Below are 18,630 nucleotides of genomic sequence, written 5' to 3'. Positions count from 1 at the left end.
ACCTCCTGTTTCTGTAAATAAAGTTTTATTGGAACACAGCCATGCTCACTGGTTACCTTCTGTCCACAGCTGCTTTCACACCACAGTGGCAGAGCTGAGTATTTCAACAGAGACCATCTTGCCCAGGAAGCCTCAATATTTACTATCTTGTCCTTTACAGAACAAGTTTGCTGACCCCTGGTACATACCATTCTGTACTCTCTTTTTTCTCCCCATTTTACCTTATTGCCTGAGCAGTTCCCATATTGCTATAAATGCTTCATAAATATCATTTCTAATAACTGCCTGATATTTTATTGCATGGTTAGGCTGTGGCTTAGTCTTTCTCCTGTTATTAAATATTTATCCTGTTTTCTTCCCAATTTTTTTCACCCTTATAATAATAAAGGCTTCAGTGGGTATATTTGGATGTACACTTTATCTGTATTTTCAGTTATAACTTTAGGATGGGGTCTAGATTATTCAAGTGGTAGGCAGGAGCATTTTATGATTCTTGGTACATGTCATCAAATCCCTTCCTCAAAGATGTCACATGGGTTTGTGCTCCCCAACAACTCAGGAGAGCACCCACATTTCCACATGCTTGCCAGCACTATTACCATTTTAAACTTTTTCTGCATTTAGACAGGTAAACAAAAAGCTTTGTTTTAAATTGCATTTCTTTTCTAACGAGATTGAAATGGTTGCTTTTCTTCTTTTGCATGTCAGCTGCTACTCATCTTTGCTTGGCCTCCTTCTGCACAGGGCAGAGTGAGCGTGCTGGTCCTGCCTCTTACCTTAGCTTGGAGCAAGGCTCCCGCTTCCGCCCGCTTCTTTTCCACATCTCTCTCCCAGTGAATTCTGATCGTCTCAAGGATGTCATCCAGCCCAGTGCCAATGGGAACATCCAATGGTTCCAGCTCAGACCCTGCCAGCTGTTTGTATAGCATTTTCACATCCTGAAAATGACAACATATACCTCAGTGAGTTCCAGAGGAGAAAGAAAAGACACAGAATTCTAGCCAGCCGAAGCTCAGCTCCGTGGGCAATACTTTGCTTCTCATTTTGCTGCTGCCAAACATGGCGCTTCACAAAGACAGGCAAAGTCCCTGGTCCTCTTCCCAGCATGGGCGCTATATTCTCTTTTCCCCAGGATGCATTTCTTAGGCTACTCTTCACAAACCCATGCCCACCCAAAGCAAAAATCAAAATAAATAAATAACAAAACAACAACACAGAGTAAGCAATAACAGCAAGATGAAATTTATGAATTTCATCAAGTCAGAGGGGGCGGAAAGAGATTTAAAGATAACTGCAGAGTTTTTAAAGCGTTACCTTTGGAGAGTGGTGACAAACTATGGAGCTAAGGACAGGAGGAAGTGGGCTTATTGATTCCTGGTTAGCTTACAGTTGGACAAAAGAAGGAACTTCCCAATGTGAACATGGTTAAATGGGTTTTGACTTTTTCCAACTGCAAGCACTTTTTGGATCTTGGATGTTTGGACCCTGACTGGTGTGAGGTGGTTTAGAATCACTGCAGTTCTGCAGGACACGGGACCACATCACCACAGGCGGTCCCCTTCAGTCCTGTCACTCAACGATCTGACCTAATTTCATTGAGTGTGACTAAACCACAGCCTGGGTCTACTCTTGGAGTTATTTTGTTTGTCCAGTACAGTGTTGAAAAAAAAGTCTGAACTAGAAAGCTTAGGGGATGCTCCCTCCGATTCAACACACGTTCCATCACTCACTACTGCTTGGACCTGCTGCCTCCCCATTTACGTACCGGCCTGGTCCCTGAAGCCATTTGAGTTTGAAACTCAGGGTAACCTCACCCACTACAAGAAGTTGGAAATATTTTACTGGCATTTTGCCTGCAGCCCTGGGCAAGTGACGCGGAACGTCACCTGTGTTGTGAAGCTCAGCCAGACAGAGGAGTGCCCCCACCTACCTCTTCATAGCTCCTTGACAGAAAACCAAGTTCTTCTTTCAGGCTTTCTATTTGACTCTCCAGATCCTTTTTTGTCGAATTTGCTTCATCAATGACTTTGTACAGAGAGTTAATTTCCTCTTCTGCCGCCTTTCGAAACGGCTGCTCATTTTCATATCTGTACGTAAAGGAACTCAATCAGCAGAGCTGGGTGACCCCCAAAGAAAAATAATCAGATTATAAATGTGACCAACAGATCAATTATGGATACTTAGGCAATGAATGTTAAAAGTCACTGTTCCAATGGGTTTGAGGACACTGTTAATGCAATTGCTGCCTGTTGACTTATTAAAATGAAAGCGATTGCAGCCAACTTCTGATAACAGGGCACCTGGATTAATTAGGTGCCATCCTCATGGGGCACTGGAAGCACAGAGCTCTAGGGAAACTTCTCCAAGAGGGCAGATCCAGGTAAGGGGACCAGTGTTGTCATCATTATGCTGATCTGTAATCCTTTTCACCTGGGGATCCTTTAACGAACATTACTGAGAATCTGCTAAGTCCCAGGCTGTGTGCTGGTGATCCCCAAATGAAGAACGTGCATGGTTCCTCTCCCAGAAAGCCCAGGTAAAATTTCAGGACCGTGGCTGCAAACCCAAATGCCTTCAGTGACCAAGTGGGGAAAGTAGATGAGGGATGAGGGCCAGGTCTGGGCAACAGCAAGAGGTGGGGATTGACACGCGTAGTACAGCACATGCTTCACCTAAAGGGGCGCTGCTGCCCAGCCCTCCCCAACACTGCAGCGTGGGAAGGGGTATGCCCTTCTCTTGAGAAACCAGAAACCTGGATTTGCATGCGAAATACGCAAAAACACACAGGCACACATATACACGCAGACACAAGTCTGAAACTGCCCCCTTTGCATTGTTTCAATCTCTGGTTTGCACAGGGCCTTTTTTATAACAACTACCCAACATCTTTGGCAGTTTCTCCCAGTGGCACTCCTTTCTTCCATGGCCTTCCACTCAGCCAAGTTTCACACCTTACCTTCATCCATCCACAGAAGGGAGAAATCTCACACCTCTCATTTCAGAAAGCCTCTTAAAGTCTTGGAATTTTAAAGGATTTTCGTGTTCAACTATCCAAACTCCTGCCTGGTGACAATCCCTTGATGTCATTGTTGATAGGTGATCACGCAGGCTCTGCTTCAATACTTCCAGCGACGGGGACCTCATCATCTCCCAAGGCCATCATGCCATTTTTGGACAGCTCTAACTATTGCAGATTGCTTCCTTCAAGAGCTTTAGTCTCTATTCCTGAAAGAGTCTGAGTTCCACCCACTGGAACACCCAAAGTCAGTCTAATCCTTCCACTGGCAGTCCTACAAATATTTGGAGACACTCTCTTACGTCACTCTCTTGTCCCCCATCTCCATCCCCTACACCCCTCCAAGCCTTTTTGTCCTCAGGTTAAGCATTCCTACTTCCTTCCTCCATTTTTCATGTAAATGGGTTTTCATATTCATCATTATCGAGGGCAGGGACTATGACCCTTTCATTTTTGTTTTTGCAGCAGCAGGTTTAAGATATATTTTTGGAATGACTTGAAATGCTCCAATTGGTCTGTGTCCTTCTTAAAATGTGATACAGAGAATGAAATGCAAAACTCCAGATGTTACCTGATTACTTCAGGGTCTTGTAGGGCTGTCTGCTCCTTTGTTTAAACCCTTTAATTCTATTCATCACGGATCCTAAGATTTGTATTGTGGGTTTTTGTTTGTATGTTTGTTCATTTCATTTTGATTAGCTGTATTTGCTGCTAACTAATATTGAGTCTCCTGCCAAGTAGACGCCCTGAACATTTTTCACAAAAGCTACTTTCAGCCCAATTTCCCTGTCCTCCTGGGTGCAACTGGTATTTGAACCCAGGAATAGGAGTTTATGTTTATCCTCTTTCAATGTCATTGGTCCATTGTTCCAGTGTATTGGGATCAGAACCGTGATTCTGTCATTCTACTCTTCACCACCCCAACTGGCTTTGTATCATCTGCCATTTTGCCACACCTGCTTTCAAGCACCTTGCAGTTAAAAATAGTAAATGAAGGGACTGAGGACAGAGTCCTGTGGCATACCACCAGAGACTTCCCTCAGAGTTGGATTTCTACATTTGAATCAGCACTTGGGGGCTGGTTTCTGAAGCGTTTTTCTGTGCTCTATATGTGGAATTAGATTTTCTACCCAAATTTATTCTTTTTGAAGGATTGCATTCTTATCAACATTTAGTTCTTTTGGAAACAAGTCCTATCCTTCCAGCTGAAATGGAAACTCTCTCATACGACGGGGATTAGTCTCTTTTGACCCAAGCTGGAAGAATACCCCGCGTGCCTCTGGAGTCCTATTTTGCTCACCTCTCCAGGGAGCCTGGTGCCTTTCAGCACATGATCCATTCAGCATTACTGGAGGTTCTGGTCTCCTACAGACCGTTTTCTTGGCAGTCCTCCGAGGGATAACTCTGTGATATCCCCCAAGGCTGCTGTTAACACTTTTAGCATTTTTTTCACTGCCTCATTTTGAATGGTGCTTCAGTTAGAACCCCTGGGTGCTCATGACACCCAGAGCTGTCTTGCCTTGACCTGCAGGCCACTCTAACACAACATTGTCTACGGCATCCCATCACTTCTGCTTGGCTGCTCCACCATCAGCTCAACTCAGCTTCCTCAAAACCAAACTTATTATCAAACCCTGAATTTTAGGTAAGCGTTCCCTCCCCAATTTTCTATTTCATTCAAAGAATCACCTTCTAGATTACCTAAGTTCAAAGTCTGGAACTTACCTTTAACCTTCTCTTTTCAGGCTGTCTATGTAGATAATTTTCAAATCCAGCCGGTTAGTTCTTCAACCCACCCCTCAAGTCTGCCCATTGCTACCATCCCAGGCAGGCCCTGAACTATGCCTCCCGTTGTCTTCCCAGGCCCACAGCATTGCCCCCAGAGTGACTGTCCTTAACCACATGGAGTCACTCCTCTGCTCAGATGCCTTAAGTGTCATCCTCAATAATCTGATCTCAATTTACTTCCCAATCCAGACCTTGCCTCTCCATCAGTTCAAACCCTTCACTCTCATTGTTTCCTGCTCATTTGCCTGTCCTCTCCACCCTACAAAGCTTCCTTTAAAGCTAAAATCTGGTCATGATGAGCCACTGCTTGAACCCCTTCTATGGGTCTCCTCTGCTCTCAGGTAATTTCAAGCCCTTTGGAATGGCTGACATGGTCCTCCAGGATCTGTCTCCCCTTCATTCACTCTATATGCCCCAGGTATCCTGGGGTGCTTGGGATTCCACTAACACACCATGTCTTCTAATGTCCTCCCGCCTTTGCACACGTTGTCCCCTCTGCCTGGAAAGTCATGCCTACTTTATTTGCCGGTTCAACTTCTACATGAGTTTAGGACCCAAATCAGGCATCATCTCTTGTCAACACTCCCTAACCAGGCTAAATGACCCCCCTCATCTGGGCTCATCTCAGTGATGGCACATTTGCTCAGTAATCACTGTCTGTTCACCCTCTGTCTTTGCCACTAACCTGTGGGCTCACGGAGGTCAGGAACCATGCCTGATTCACTTCACTCCAAGCACCTGGCAAGGAGCCTGGCACAAAGCAGACATTCAAACATTTGTTGAATTCATTCATTCACTCATTCGATAAATATTTTTTGAGCATCTATCTTGTGCTGGCACTCTTTTAGGTGCTGGTGATACACTGGGGCACAAAATAGACCAAGCCCCTGCTCTCAGTGAGTTTACATTCTACTCTGTTGAATGGCAGGACAAAGGTATGTATGAATGAATAAACAAATGAATGAATGAATTCATGCCAAAAGGAATAAATGAATGAATGAGTGAAAAACATTTCAGTCAGATGCTACCTTAATCACACTTAATTAAATTCTACCTTAAATTTAGTGTGAATGGTTCGATGTCTATTGGCATCTTTTTTTTTTTAATATTTATTTATCTATTTGGTTGTGCCAGGTCTTAGTTGCAGCACATGGGATCTTTAGTTGCAGCATGCAAGATCTTTTTTAGTTGTGGCATGCGGGATCTTTTAGTTGCAGCATGTGGGATCTTTTTAGTTGTGGCATGTGGGATCTTTTAGTTGCAGCATGCAGGCTCTAGTTCCCTGACCAGGGATCGAACCTGGGCCCCCTGCATTGGGAGTGTGGAGTCTTAAACACTGGACCACCAGGGAAGTCCCAGTTGGCATCTGTCTTTAATCATGCAGAGAGTTGTCAGTGGCTGGATGATGGCTGCACTTCTTTGAGCGCCTCTGACCTTGGCTACCAGTGCTGAGCAAGACGGCAACCCTGGCTGGTTGAGAGTCTCCTTGACTCCAGAGTGGCACGAATGGAGGCCTTTTAGCAGGTGGAGAAGCTTGGTCTCAAAGAAAGGAAATGACTGGGGATCTGAGGAGATGGTGGAGATTCCCTTTTTCATCACAACACCCTTCTTATTCCTAAGATAAGAATGGCCATGGGATCATGGTCTTCCCCATAGACTCCTAACTATATGCCTTTCCTCTTCATCTTTGCTAATTTAGGGAATAACAGTCCTATCATCCACCCATTTGCTCAACTCCCAGGACACCTTCCCTTCAAAATATTCTCAAAATCACTGTGTTCATCCATAAAAGGGGCATCTTCATTTTGCTTCTCCATTAGACCAGTGTTTTACAAACCCCACTCACCTACACTATTTTGCACTAAATGTGTATTTTCTGTATCATTATTTACTTTATGTTGTTCCTTAAATTCATGTACTTAAAGAGTAAATCTTAAATCAATAAACTTTAAAAGCTCTTTATATTAAATAAATTTTAAATTGCTACTATAAATGGTAGTACTATGGTGGAAAAACAGTTTCATGGGCCATAAACGGAAGGTAACTATAAAAATAAATATATGACTGGGACTTCCCTGGTGGCGCAGTGGTTAAGAATCTGCCTGCCAATGCGGGGGACACGGGTTCGATTCCCCGTCTGGGAAGATCCCACATGCCGCAGAGCAACTAAGCCCGTGCGCCACAACGACTGAGCCCTTGTGCCACAACTACTGAAGCCCATGCGCCTAGATAGAGCCTGTGCTCCGGAACAAGAGAAGCCACCGCAATGAGAAGCCCGTGCACTGCAACAAAGAGTAGTCCCTGCTCACCACAACTAGAGAAAGCCTGTGTGCAGCAACAAAGACCCATTGCAGCCAAAAATAAATAAATAAATAGATAAATTTGTAAATAATAAATACATGACTATTAAAATTAAAACGTTTATCTTTATACCGCTTAAAACGATCTTCATCAGCCACATTATAGGAGACACTATTAGACTCCAAAGAGGTGGTTCTCAAGGCTGGATGGACATCAGGAAAGCCTGGTGAACTTTAAAAATACAGAGGCCGGGACCCACCCCCATTAATGTCTGTGGGGCTGTGCACTGGCAGTTTTAAGTGCCCAGGTAACTCTCATATGCAGCCAGGATTGAGAAGCATTGCTCCAAACCAGTAGTTCTCAAAATTTGGTCCCAGGACCAGCAGGATGAGCATCGTTGGGAACCGGTTAGAAATGTAAGCTTTAGGGCCTGCCTGAGGCCTACTGAATCTGAAACTCTGAGGGTGGGCACAGCAATCTGCGTTTTCTATCAGTCCCTCAGGTGGTTCTGATGAACACTAGGTTTTGAGACCTCTGCTCTAAGCCAGGTGACACTGGCAAAATCTCTGAGGCCTTGGGACCTATTTGTGTCTACAAGGAGGGTTTGAGCCAGATATTCTTGGCTCTGGATTCTCCTGGGGATGCTGTTATCCCACCCAGCCTTCCATGAGGCTGGGGTGCATGCTGCAGGCTCTGGGGCCGCATTACCCGAGTGGCCCAGGAGTCTGGGGCACGGAGGGACTGTCCCCTCGGCTGTGGAGCATTACCTCTCCTTAAAGTCGTCCGCGCCCGCCTGGATATTCTCCGTCTGCAGCATGAGCTGTGCGTTTTCCAGGACCGCCTCGCCCACCTAGAACGACCACACACCAAAGGACAAGGTCACTGCGGTGTCTTCCTACTTCAAACTGCGCCTCGCGCTGGGCACAGAGCCTCTGGGGCACTGAGAGCACTTTTCTCATGGCAAATATTTTTAGAATTCAAGTGTCCCTCTCTAAGAAAAGGGGGGCGAGATAGACACTAAAGCATAAAATCTGGGTGTCTTCTAAGGGCTTTTAGGGTTGGATTTTTGGAGCAAAAAGATTACTCAAGGCAGACTTGTCTGTGGCCTCTGTCACAATGATGAGCTTTTGGCCCTCCAGTGAAATTTCTGGCTCCTTAAATGAAGTTGCACTGGCTTGACTTAGTGTCTCTTAACATTTTCTGGTCATGGATGCCTTTGGGAAGCTGATGAAACCTCTGGACCAGTGCTGCCCAATAGAACTTTCGGTGATGGTGGAACTGTTCTACACTGTGTGGTCCAACACAGTGGCCACACGTGGCTACCGAACGCTCAAAACGTAGCAAAGGCAACTGAAGAACGGAACATTTACTTTTATTTAATCTTAACTAATTTACATTTAAATAGCCACAGGTGGCTCTAGAACTGGACAGTTCGGCTCTAGAATTCTGTCCGCCCTCAGAACATACATGTGAACATAAACATGGTACATACAGTTCGGGGGTTTCATGGAGAAGAATGATTTTTCAGACTTGGCCCTCAGCACCCCTCAGGGTTCCCCACAGGTGGGGTTTGGGAGGATAGTCATCTTCTTAACCTGAGAAACTTCTTTTTAAAATAAATATATTTTTTACATATTGGCTTTCGGATAATCTTCAGCTTGGGATGGGGGATAAACTAACTGTTACTTTAAAATAAGGATGCAAATCTGAGGAAATTTTCTGGAGTGATAAAGATGTTCCATATCTGGATCTGGTGATTACATTGATGTATAGGAGGTAACAATTTGTTAAGCTGTACCATTAAGATTTGTGTATTTTACTATATGTAAATTATGTTTAATAAAAATACATAAAACTGAAAAAAAAAAAGGTTGCAAATCACTGTTTTAAGCTCTTATCAGTCCTTTGCTCTTGAAAGTAAATGAGTTGGAAGTTCTTTGCTGACTTGGTGGAGGACTTCCGGCACCAGAGGTCAGAGACCGGAGTAAGATGAGAAAGAACGGGGAGGGGGAGACCCCAGTTGCCTGCTCCAGTGTGCGTCAGGGCAGGGCTGGAGCAGAGAGAAGATGAGGTTGCTGGTGGGAAATTCAATGAAGTGGACAAACAACACAGGATGACCCCACTGGAACAAGGGCGCACCATCCCTTCCACCCAGATCTGGGACTTGGTCCACTCCTGTGCTCCCTCGGTTTCCCCAGCAAAGCCCTCATCCCACTGTGCTGAAGTGGCCCTTCCCGGGGTCAACTCCTTGTTCATTGCTGTGTCTCCAAGCTCTGGTTGTGGTGGACATTCCATCAACACCTGTTGAGTGAATGCCTGCATGAATGAATTGTGTGACCATGGGTGAGCCATTCCCAGTCTTCCCCTGTCCCAGGTCTGGAGGTCATTTTCTGGAAGCCCCCAAGAAGGGTGTTTTAAGATGTACCGGGGATTTTGCTTTTATTCTGGTATGGAGAGGCCAACGGATCAGGAGACAACTGACATTGCAAAGATCATTTGTTACTCACAGTTCCCAAGAGGAGGGGGCAGCCACACCATGTAGGGCTACACAGAGAAGAACCAGGGCTGGTCAGGAAGCAGAAGGGGCGAGGGGAAAGCATGGGCAAAAGGCTTTATTGTGGTTTTCATGGGAAGGAATGGGCACAGCAGTATAAGCAGCTGAGATTGGCTGGTTTGAATAATTTCAGTGGTCTCTGGGCTATAGAGATGGTCCCTTGTTGTCTGGTACCCAGCCCTGGGTGGTCAGAGCAGAGGAATATTGCCTCTTGGAGTGTGAGCCCCAGCAAGGGGAGGCAGGTTGGGGTATTGACTCAGGATGGGTTGGTTTGCATCTCAAAGGCACCGTCACAGGTAAGTGGTTCCTATCTCTAGGATTCACTAGCCCTGCAATGGGGCCGTCTCTCCCTGTCAATGAGGCCCCAGCTGCCACAGCATCAAGAATACAGAAAATAAGAACATAGAGTTAATATCGTTGAATATAGTTCATTCAAAGGCTCTGGCTCTGTGAGGCCTCTGAGGACTGGCTTTGGCTGCTCCGACCCAGCCCTCTATTCGCCCTCCTTTACACGCTGCTGCACCCACATTTAGGAACCCCTTTCCTTGTCTTTGGATGCTCCGTGATGCCATTTTGCAGATGATGAATTTGCAGCCCAGGGCAATTACCCTGCTCGTTTTCTCCCAATGGTGCCCATGGCAAATATTCCACCCTAACATGGGGCCTTGAGTCATAGCAAGTATCCAGACCGCGGGCTCAAAAACCCCAGCTTCAGAGATGATGGCTTCCAAAGTGCTCTAGAGTAGCTGGCCATGCAGGGCCAGATGTGGGCAGATGTGGGCCTGGAGCTTGTACAAGTTGGGAGACTGCCTTTAAGAAAAAAAAAAAAAATTACTAATACAAAGGGAGACGTGCAAGTGAGGGAGCTTGAGGCTTAAACTCTTCATGTGGGTACAGCTCTGTTTTGTTTCTGCTTTGAAAACATGCAATGCAGGGGGTGGACAGAAAAAGTAAAAAACAAAACCCAACCCTGGGGTGTGGGGGGATATACGTGTACCATATTCAGAGGCACACAATTCTGGAAAAGCAGAAAGATGCCTGAGGATGCAGTCACCTATGTCCCACCGTCCAGAACAAACACACTAGCGCTTGCATGTGCTGCCTTTTGACTTGGGCTTTGCTCTGCCCAGCAGCAACTGTCCCCTGTGTGTGAATCGGCGACATCCGCCCAGCGGACTGCAGTCTCTTCATAAGTAAGAGGCTGACGGGAGCAACGGTGCAGGAGTCGGTAGGAGATACAGGCTGATGGGAGGCGAGGCCAGGGCTCTGTCCTTGCTTCTCCTTACTTGGGGTTGAGGACGGGAGGCTGCCTGGGACACTTTGGACGCCGCCCAGCAGATGGGGAGGTTCTGTCCAATGTCTGTCCAAGGAGGCTGGGCAGCTCTGGGCTCAGGGAAGCTGGATGTTCCTGCTTTCGCTGTTGTTTAGTAACAACCAGGGGTTTATTCGAGCCTCAAGTGGAGGCTAATTATAGGCCCTGACTTGCCAAAGCGCAGTTTGCTGGCCGTGCTTCCCCATCTCCACAGACTGTATCCTAAAATAGACCTCCAGGCCATCACTGAGCGCAGAGAGCCTTCCTCTGTCCTCCCGCGGCCCCTCAGTCCCCCAGAGGCCACGTCCTCTGAGTGTCAGGGGTGGCTCAGCGCCCCCAGCCAGGAAAGGGCCAGGCGGCGGGTCCAGGGCTGTGACGTTGGCTGAGGTTTAGCACAGGCTGAGGACTGGGATGGTGGCCAAGGCCAAAAGTAAGTGTGGCGCCTGCACAGTGGGACAGGGACCATCTTTGTCTCTATACCTGGGAAAACCATGAAACCTTCCCCGGGACTGAGGACAGGAAAGGAAGGAGGAGAGAAGTTGGATTTACTGCCTACAGGTGTGGCCCACTCACATGCTGGAGCTGGCTTGTACTGGCTTGTACTGGCTTGTACCTGCTTGCCAGGACAGACTGTTAAATAAATATTTCAGGAGTTTCGTGAGCCGGGTGTTAAACACAGCCATCATGAAAATTTTAATTATGTGAACTTACAATTACATAAATTATACTAAAAACAAAGGTAATAAATACTCAAAATACAAAGGTAACGACTACTCATCATTTCCTAATTGTTTTACTATGTTTGACGGTCATCTCTGCTTTTGAGGTTATTTGCTCCTATCGTATCTGGAATGATGTGTGGACAGGGAACATTGCTTGCCATTCTGGTAAACAAAGAATGTTGCCCACCATTCCAGTTGTACAAGGACCAAGCCATCAGCCACTGTAGCTGCCCCCAGCCCCATGGTGCACCCAGAGAACTCAGGGTGGATAAAAACAGCAAGTCTTCTGTGTTTTGGATACTGGCCCCAGAGAGTTAAGATGCATATTGAAGAAATAATTTCAATGAGCCCAGACTCTGCATCTTCCTTTATATAGAAAAACACTAAAATCATTAACTTGAGATGTCAGTTTCTCGTGATTAGCAGTAATCTTTTGATGTTCGACCACATGTTTTCCAGCAAAAAACTCCAATATATCCTGCCTCTTACCTTACCTCTTCCGAGCAGTTCCTCAGAGCTATTTGAGAGGCTGTCTCTCTGGGGCTATAGTCCTCAGTAAGGTTCCCTAATAAAACTTAACTCTCAACTTTTAAGTTGTGTGTTTTTCTTCAGTCGACAGGTGGGAACACTATGTAACACTGTCCTACAATGCATCTCTTCCCAACTCTGCATTCATGCTGGTAGCTTGATGTCAGCTGTGGTGAGAGTAGCTACACTAGGAAATTGGCGAACACCCTAAAGCAGAGCGTTTCATCCATGGAGAGCCAATTGTTATATAGATCCCAGCTCACTGACTGTTCCCCACCTGCCACCCAATACTCAATATTCATGACTTCACTAAATGCTCACGGCCCTCCTCCAATGCTGATATCAACTCACCCATTTTATGGATGAGAATGCCGAGGCTCAGAGAGCATATGTTAATTGCCCAAATCGCATAGCTGGAATGTGGCAGAGCCAGAAGGCCAAACCAGGTTAATGTGACCTGAAAGTGTGCATATCTTTGTCATCAGTTTTGGAAACTGAAAGGCACATCAGAATCAAGAGAGACTCTGTTGTGGAGGACTGTTTTCTGTCGTTGCTGTAACATAGAATAGTCAGGACTCCTGGTTCCTATTTGGGCTGCATCACAAAGACAAAGAGGCATCTTCCTTACTGGGTGTGAGGACGCTAACCAGTCAAACCAAACCGTCTCTGGAGACATTTCTCCAAAGAAGATGTACAGATGGCCAACAAACGCATGAAAGAATGCTCAACATCACTAATCATTAGAGAAATGCGAATCAAACTACAATGAGATATCATCTCACACTGGTCAGAATGGCCATCATCAGAAATCTAGAAACAATAAATGCTGGAGAGGGTGTGGAGAAAAGGGAACCCTCTTGCACTGTTGGTGGGAATGTAAATTGATACAGCCACTATGGAGAACAGTATGGAGGTTCCTTAAAAAACTAAAAATAGAACTACCATATGACCCAGCAATCCCATTACTGGTCATATACCCTGAGAAAACCATAATTCAAAAAGAGTCATGTACCAAAATGTTCATTGCAGCTCTATTTACAGTAGCCAGGACATGGAAGCAACCTAAGTGTCCATCGACAGATGAATGGATAAAGAAGATGTGGCACATATATACAATGGAATATTACTCAGCCATAAAAAGAAATGAAATGGAGGTATTTGTAATGCGGTGGATGGAGTTAGAGTCTGTCATACAGAGTGAAGTAAGTCAGAAAGAGAAAAACAAATAGAGTATGCTAACACATATATACGGAATCTAAGGAAAAAAAAAAAAAAGGCCATGAAGAACCTAGTGGCAAGACGGGAATAAAGACACAGACCTACTAGAGAATGGACTTGAGGGTATGGGGAGGGGGAAGGGTAAGATGTGACAAAGTGAGAGAGTGTCATGGACATATATACACTGCCAAACGTAAAATAGATAGCTAGTGGGAAGCAACCGCATAGCACAGGGAGATCAGCTCTGTGTTTTGTGACCTCCTAGGAAGGGTGGGAGGGAGGGAGATGCAAGAGGGAAGAGATATGGGAACATATGTATATGTATAACTGATTCACTCTGTTATAAAGCAGAAACTAACACACCATTGTAAAGCAATTATACTCCAATAAAGATGTTAAAAAAAAAAAAACCAAACCGTCTCCCACTCCAAGTCCCTGAGCTTTCATTTCTGAGCCCTGTAAGCTGAGGAGACCTGAGGCAGATCTGCGGTCCAACTCTGAAGGCCCAGGGGGCTTCTGCGGCTGCAAACTTTGCTGTCAGGCCCTAGAGAGGAGAGGGCACTTGTGTTTAAAACTTTGAGAGACGTACATTAGCTATCTGGTCCTCTTGGATTTATGGTTGAAGTGGATGCAAATTAACCTCACTTCTCTGATCACCTTTTCTTTCCAGGGGAGAAGGTCATGAAAATACCAAATGTACAGTCCCTGACTGATGCTGTGAATACAAACATACTTACCCATGACCCTGGGACCACTCCTGCCCACTTTTCTAGTAGGAGAAAAGTATAAATTGATGTAACATTTGCACTCAAGGGCAGACTTAAGGGAGGGCAGGCTAGCAGCTTGCACATGGTGTGCTGGGGACACCAGCAGATGACATCTTCTCCTCTCTGTCCTTCTGCCCAAACAGAGCTGGGACTCCTACCATCAAGGCTACGTAACTTAACACCAGGTCTTCTGTTGAAAAGAGGCACTGTCATAGCAGCAACAGTGCGAATCTCTATGTGAGATTAGCTGGTCTTAAGGGATTAGGACCCATTAATTTTGCTGGAGCCAGAAACAAAATTCACCTTCAAAGCCTAAAATGCTGCGGATGAGAGTAGCGGGGGTTGAGAGGCAGGGGAACGGCAGTCAGAGGTCATGGGGGGCAGGGGTGTGTTCTGTGAGGGATGGTGCAGGGCGGGGCGCTGCCCGCTGGCTGCGGAGGCTCAAGCTGCTCCGGGCTTGGCCGGCAGCCACCTCATCTGACTTCCCTGGAGCTGTCTTCCTTTGCGCCTCCACGTGGACGCTTCCTTAGCAGACTTTACACCAGTGCTTCTCAAAGTGTGGTCCCTGGACCAGTAGCCTCAGCGCCACCTGAAACTTGTGAGAAATGCACATTCTCAGACCCTACCTCAGACGTCTGAGTCAGAATCTCTGGAGTGGGTCCTAATGATCTGTGCTTTAACATGCTTTCCAGGGGCTTACGATGCACACTCGACTTTGAGAGCCTTTGCTTTGCACAGACCTGCTCCGGTCCTGCTCAGGCCGCCCCCAGGCTGCTCCTGGACCTCCTTGCTGTCCTGACCCACACCGTTGCCTCTGCCTAGAACACCTGGTCTTACCACCTGACACTCCCTGGCCCTGGCCACCTGAGAAACCCTTCCCCACTTTAACGCTCCTCTCGAACATGGCTTCCTCTGCGAAGCTTCTTTATTAGCTCATCCTTTACTACCTTCACGTCTTCAGCACGTGATTATTATTTCCTCTGTGCCAGGCTCTGTGCTGGTTTTGGGGAATCAGCAGCTATGGTAGGAGATGCGGTTAGAAAGGCAGGCAAAGACCAGATCCTGGGGGGAAGGCCTTGGGAAGAGCGGGAAGGAAGTGGCATTTGCTGGGATGCCAATGGAAGGCTTTGAGCAGGCACAGGGGTAACCTGTGTGGTAAGTGGATCCCCCTGACTCCTGTGGGACACAGGGGGCCATGCCGAGGGCCCAGCTAGGGGGCTCCTGCACTCATCCAGGGGAGGTGATGGTGGCTTTGACTAGGGCGGTTGAGGGATGGTGGGGATGGAGCAGTCATGGGGAGAGTGAGGGAGAGGAATTGAGGATGGCCCCTAGGCTTTTAGCCGGAGCTACTGGCTGCACATGGGCCCTAGCTGTCTCCCTACCTCCCTCCTTGAATCATCCTGCATCTGAGTCACGTTCCCCCCACAGCGGAGCATGTCCCCGTCTCTCCACGCAGTGTAAACTGTATGCAGGCAATGACCACATTGGCCTATTCTTGACCCCAGCTCCTCCCTCACCAATTTGGGCCAGTTACTGGGATAAGTGACTCTAAGATTCAGTTTCTCATCCTAGAATGTGGATAATGCCACTCCCTGCCCCCTGGGATAGTTGTGAGAAACAAATGAGCCATGCCTGGGAAGCACTCGGCTGACTGCCTGGAGCAGAGTAAACATGAATGGTAGCCATCTTTATTGTTGTTATTCGTCTTAGGACAGAGCAGTTGTTCAGTGATTGTTGAGTGAGTCTGCTGGGTATGGTGGTCTGGCACTGTCCCCACTCTGCTTTTTCTGGATGCACCGGTGGCTGAATGAAGACTTCTATCTAGTGGCTTCATGTTATTTTTCTTTCAGTTTTTCCATCCATAGTCATTTGAAAAGCCCTGGTCCCTGGTACTACGATGATGAGGATTTTACCCTTTCCTACTGCCATCCTCACTGCGGATGCAGTTATAAAAATAAATGGAGCTGGTGGTGGCAGGTGAGGGATTTAACCTTCATTGTGTTTCAAAAAGGCAAGGATGAGCAGCATTTTCAAAAGGGTTATCATTTGGGCCCAAGGGTATAATTAGAGCTTTATTTGGAGTTAATGATATTGGCATCCCAGCAACCAGAGCTGCAGGTGAGGGAGGAGGTGGGTAAGACTGGGCCCTGGGAAATGAGACTCAGCTGGTGCACTGGCAGATGCAAGAGCCCTGGAAGCACTTCTCACATTTGTTGGACTTTCAAGTTTAGGATAAATGCTCAGCATGACTTGCTTCCAGCAATAAATGAACAAGAAATCATCATCTGTCCCTATACCCTGCTCTTACTGCATCTTCACCAGGATGGTGAAGGCCAGCATGTCACCAGCCAGCCAGATGCTTCTCTGTGCTCATCCTGACCTGCCACTACATTCGTCATGAGACACACTTTCCTCTCTTGGCTTCCATGAACCACTCTCCCCTGCTCTTCCTTCTACTTTGTTGGCCATCTTTTGGCTTCCTCCTGCATGAAGTCTGTCTCCCCTGTCTGACCTCTAAATGCTAGAGTTCTCAGGACTGGGTCTTGGGGCTTTCCTCTTTAATCACTGAGTTATCTGATCCATTCACATGGCTTGAAATGTGTGTGCGGATGACTTCTGCATTTATATCTCTAGCTCAGAAGCTTCCTTTCTACTCTAGGCTTGCGTACCATTCTCTCCTTGACATCTTCTCTACTTGACTCAGATGTCTCACACTTAACGTGACCAAAATGGAATTTTTGCCCTCTAAGGCAAACCGCCCCCCCACCTCGCTCCATGCCAGTAAACAGTACTAACAGAAACCAGGGAGTCTTGACATCACGCTTTCTCTCATCTCCCACATCTAATCCAACACCAAGGTTAGTCAACTCCCCGCCCCCCCAACCCGCCCCAATGTATCTCAAATCCATCTACTTCTCACATCTCCACTGACGTCACCCTGGTGCACCCATCACGCTCTCCGACCCCATGGTGACATCCTCCTAATCCCTCTGTCCTCTCCTCCTTGAGTCCATTCTTCATCCTGCTTCCAGAGTGATTTTCTTCAACTCTTCACATCAGATCATGCCACTCTGATTAAATTAAATTAAAACTCTTCTGAGGTGTTTCTTGTGCTTAAGATAAAATCCAAGCTTCTGACAGCGGCCCTCAAGGCCCCGCATGTGTGTCAATCTTCCCACTGCTCACAGGCTCCACCCTGCTGGCGCCGGGTCTTTGTGGACCACGCGGGCCTCTCTCCTGCATTGAGGCTTCAGCCCGTGCGGACTCCTCTGCCTGGACTGCTCTCCCCGCTCCTGTGTTTGGGTGGCTCCCTCATCCTGATCACCCTGCCTAAGGTAGGACCTCCTTCCGCTCTGCCCCTCTCTGCCTTGTTCACTTTCTTTAAAACACTTACCACAGCTTGTAATTATTACCAATTTTTGTTTATTGGTTTAGTAGTTGTTATCTCTGTATTTGCTGCCAGAATATAAACTCCTTGAGGCCAGGCACCGCCTTTCTGTCCTGCTGTTGTTCCATCCCCAGCACAGTGTCTGGTACAGGACATATAGTTGGATTAATGAGCCCAGAAATAGTGCTGCTTCTTCATGGACAACCAGGAAGGGGAGACCCTCCAGGGACACCCAGGTTCCTACCTAGTGCCAACCTGAGAATCATCTTTGCTACCTCCCTCCCTTTCACCCCCAAATCAGAACATATCAATTCCCCCACACTGATGAGCTTCACTCCATTCCCGTCCCTTATCCAGCCTTAGTTCGAGCCCCAGTTGTCTCTTTTCTGGTTCAACCTGATAGTTGTTACCTGAAGATGGAAAATACGAAGCCCACGCAGTGAGTTAAGGTTGCACCTGCAAGTGGAGTTAGGGGACGTGTCACCAGGTAGTGGAGAGGGTGTCATGTCCCAGACAGCTCCCCGCAAGCACAGTCACAGCCACTGTGGGTCCCGGGAGAATCAGGCACACTGAGGGCTAAGGTCGGGTCTTCCGGGCAAGTTCAGGATGGTGGGCACTTCTGAGTTGTACTGCATGTAAGCCTTGACCTCATCATCACGCTGCGCTCTGGCTGAGGGGAGAAGGTCTCAGTAGGAGAGGTCGGGGGAGTGTGGAGTGAGAGGCCAGAACTGGCGGGTGCTGGTGTTCACAGTGCTGGGCGGTCGGGAGCACCTGGTCCCTAGAGGCTGCACTCTGTCTCGAGGAGGACAGAGTTCCCTAGGCTTCACCTTCTGCGGAGGCCTCCCTCATCCTGTTCCCCCGAGTTCTGGCTCTGGGCTCACCCAGCATCCTGCCTGCAGCTACCTTGGATGGATATAGGAGGGCTTGCTTTGGACACTAAAGAGTTTAACTGCCACGGTCCACCAGTATGTAAGCCTGGGTGTATGTGTCAGGACCCGGCCCTTCAGGGCCTAATTTTCTACACATGCCCTAATAA

At 47.2% G+C, this 18,630-nt stretch overlaps 1 protein-coding gene across 1 annotated transcript in view; it reads right to left on the bottom strand.

The window, feature by feature from the left end:
- The window catches only part of BFSP2 (beaded filament structural protein 2), a 129,768-nt gene that overhangs the window by 79,829 nt on the left and 31,309 nt on the right, over window positions 1-18,630 (bottom strand). Inside the window, exons 2-4 of the mRNA XM_068545611.1 lie at window positions 7,873-7,955; window positions 1,931-2,087; window positions 777-938 (exon numbers count right to left, since the gene is read on the bottom strand). Of these exons, the coding sequence (XP_068401712.1) occupies window positions 777-938; window positions 1,931-2,087; window positions 7,873-7,955 (402 nt within the window). The remainder of the gene's footprint in view (window positions 1-776; window positions 939-1,930; window positions 2,088-7,872; window positions 7,956-18,630) is intronic.

This window comes from Eschrichtius robustus, chromosome 6, assembly GCF_028021215.1.
Source record: "Eschrichtius robustus isolate mEscRob2 chromosome 6, mEscRob2.pri, whole genome shotgun sequence".
NCBI lineage: Eukaryota > Metazoa > Chordata > Mammalia > Artiodactyla > Eschrichtiidae > Eschrichtius > Eschrichtius robustus.
This window is presented reverse-complemented; position numbering and strand designations above follow the sequence as displayed.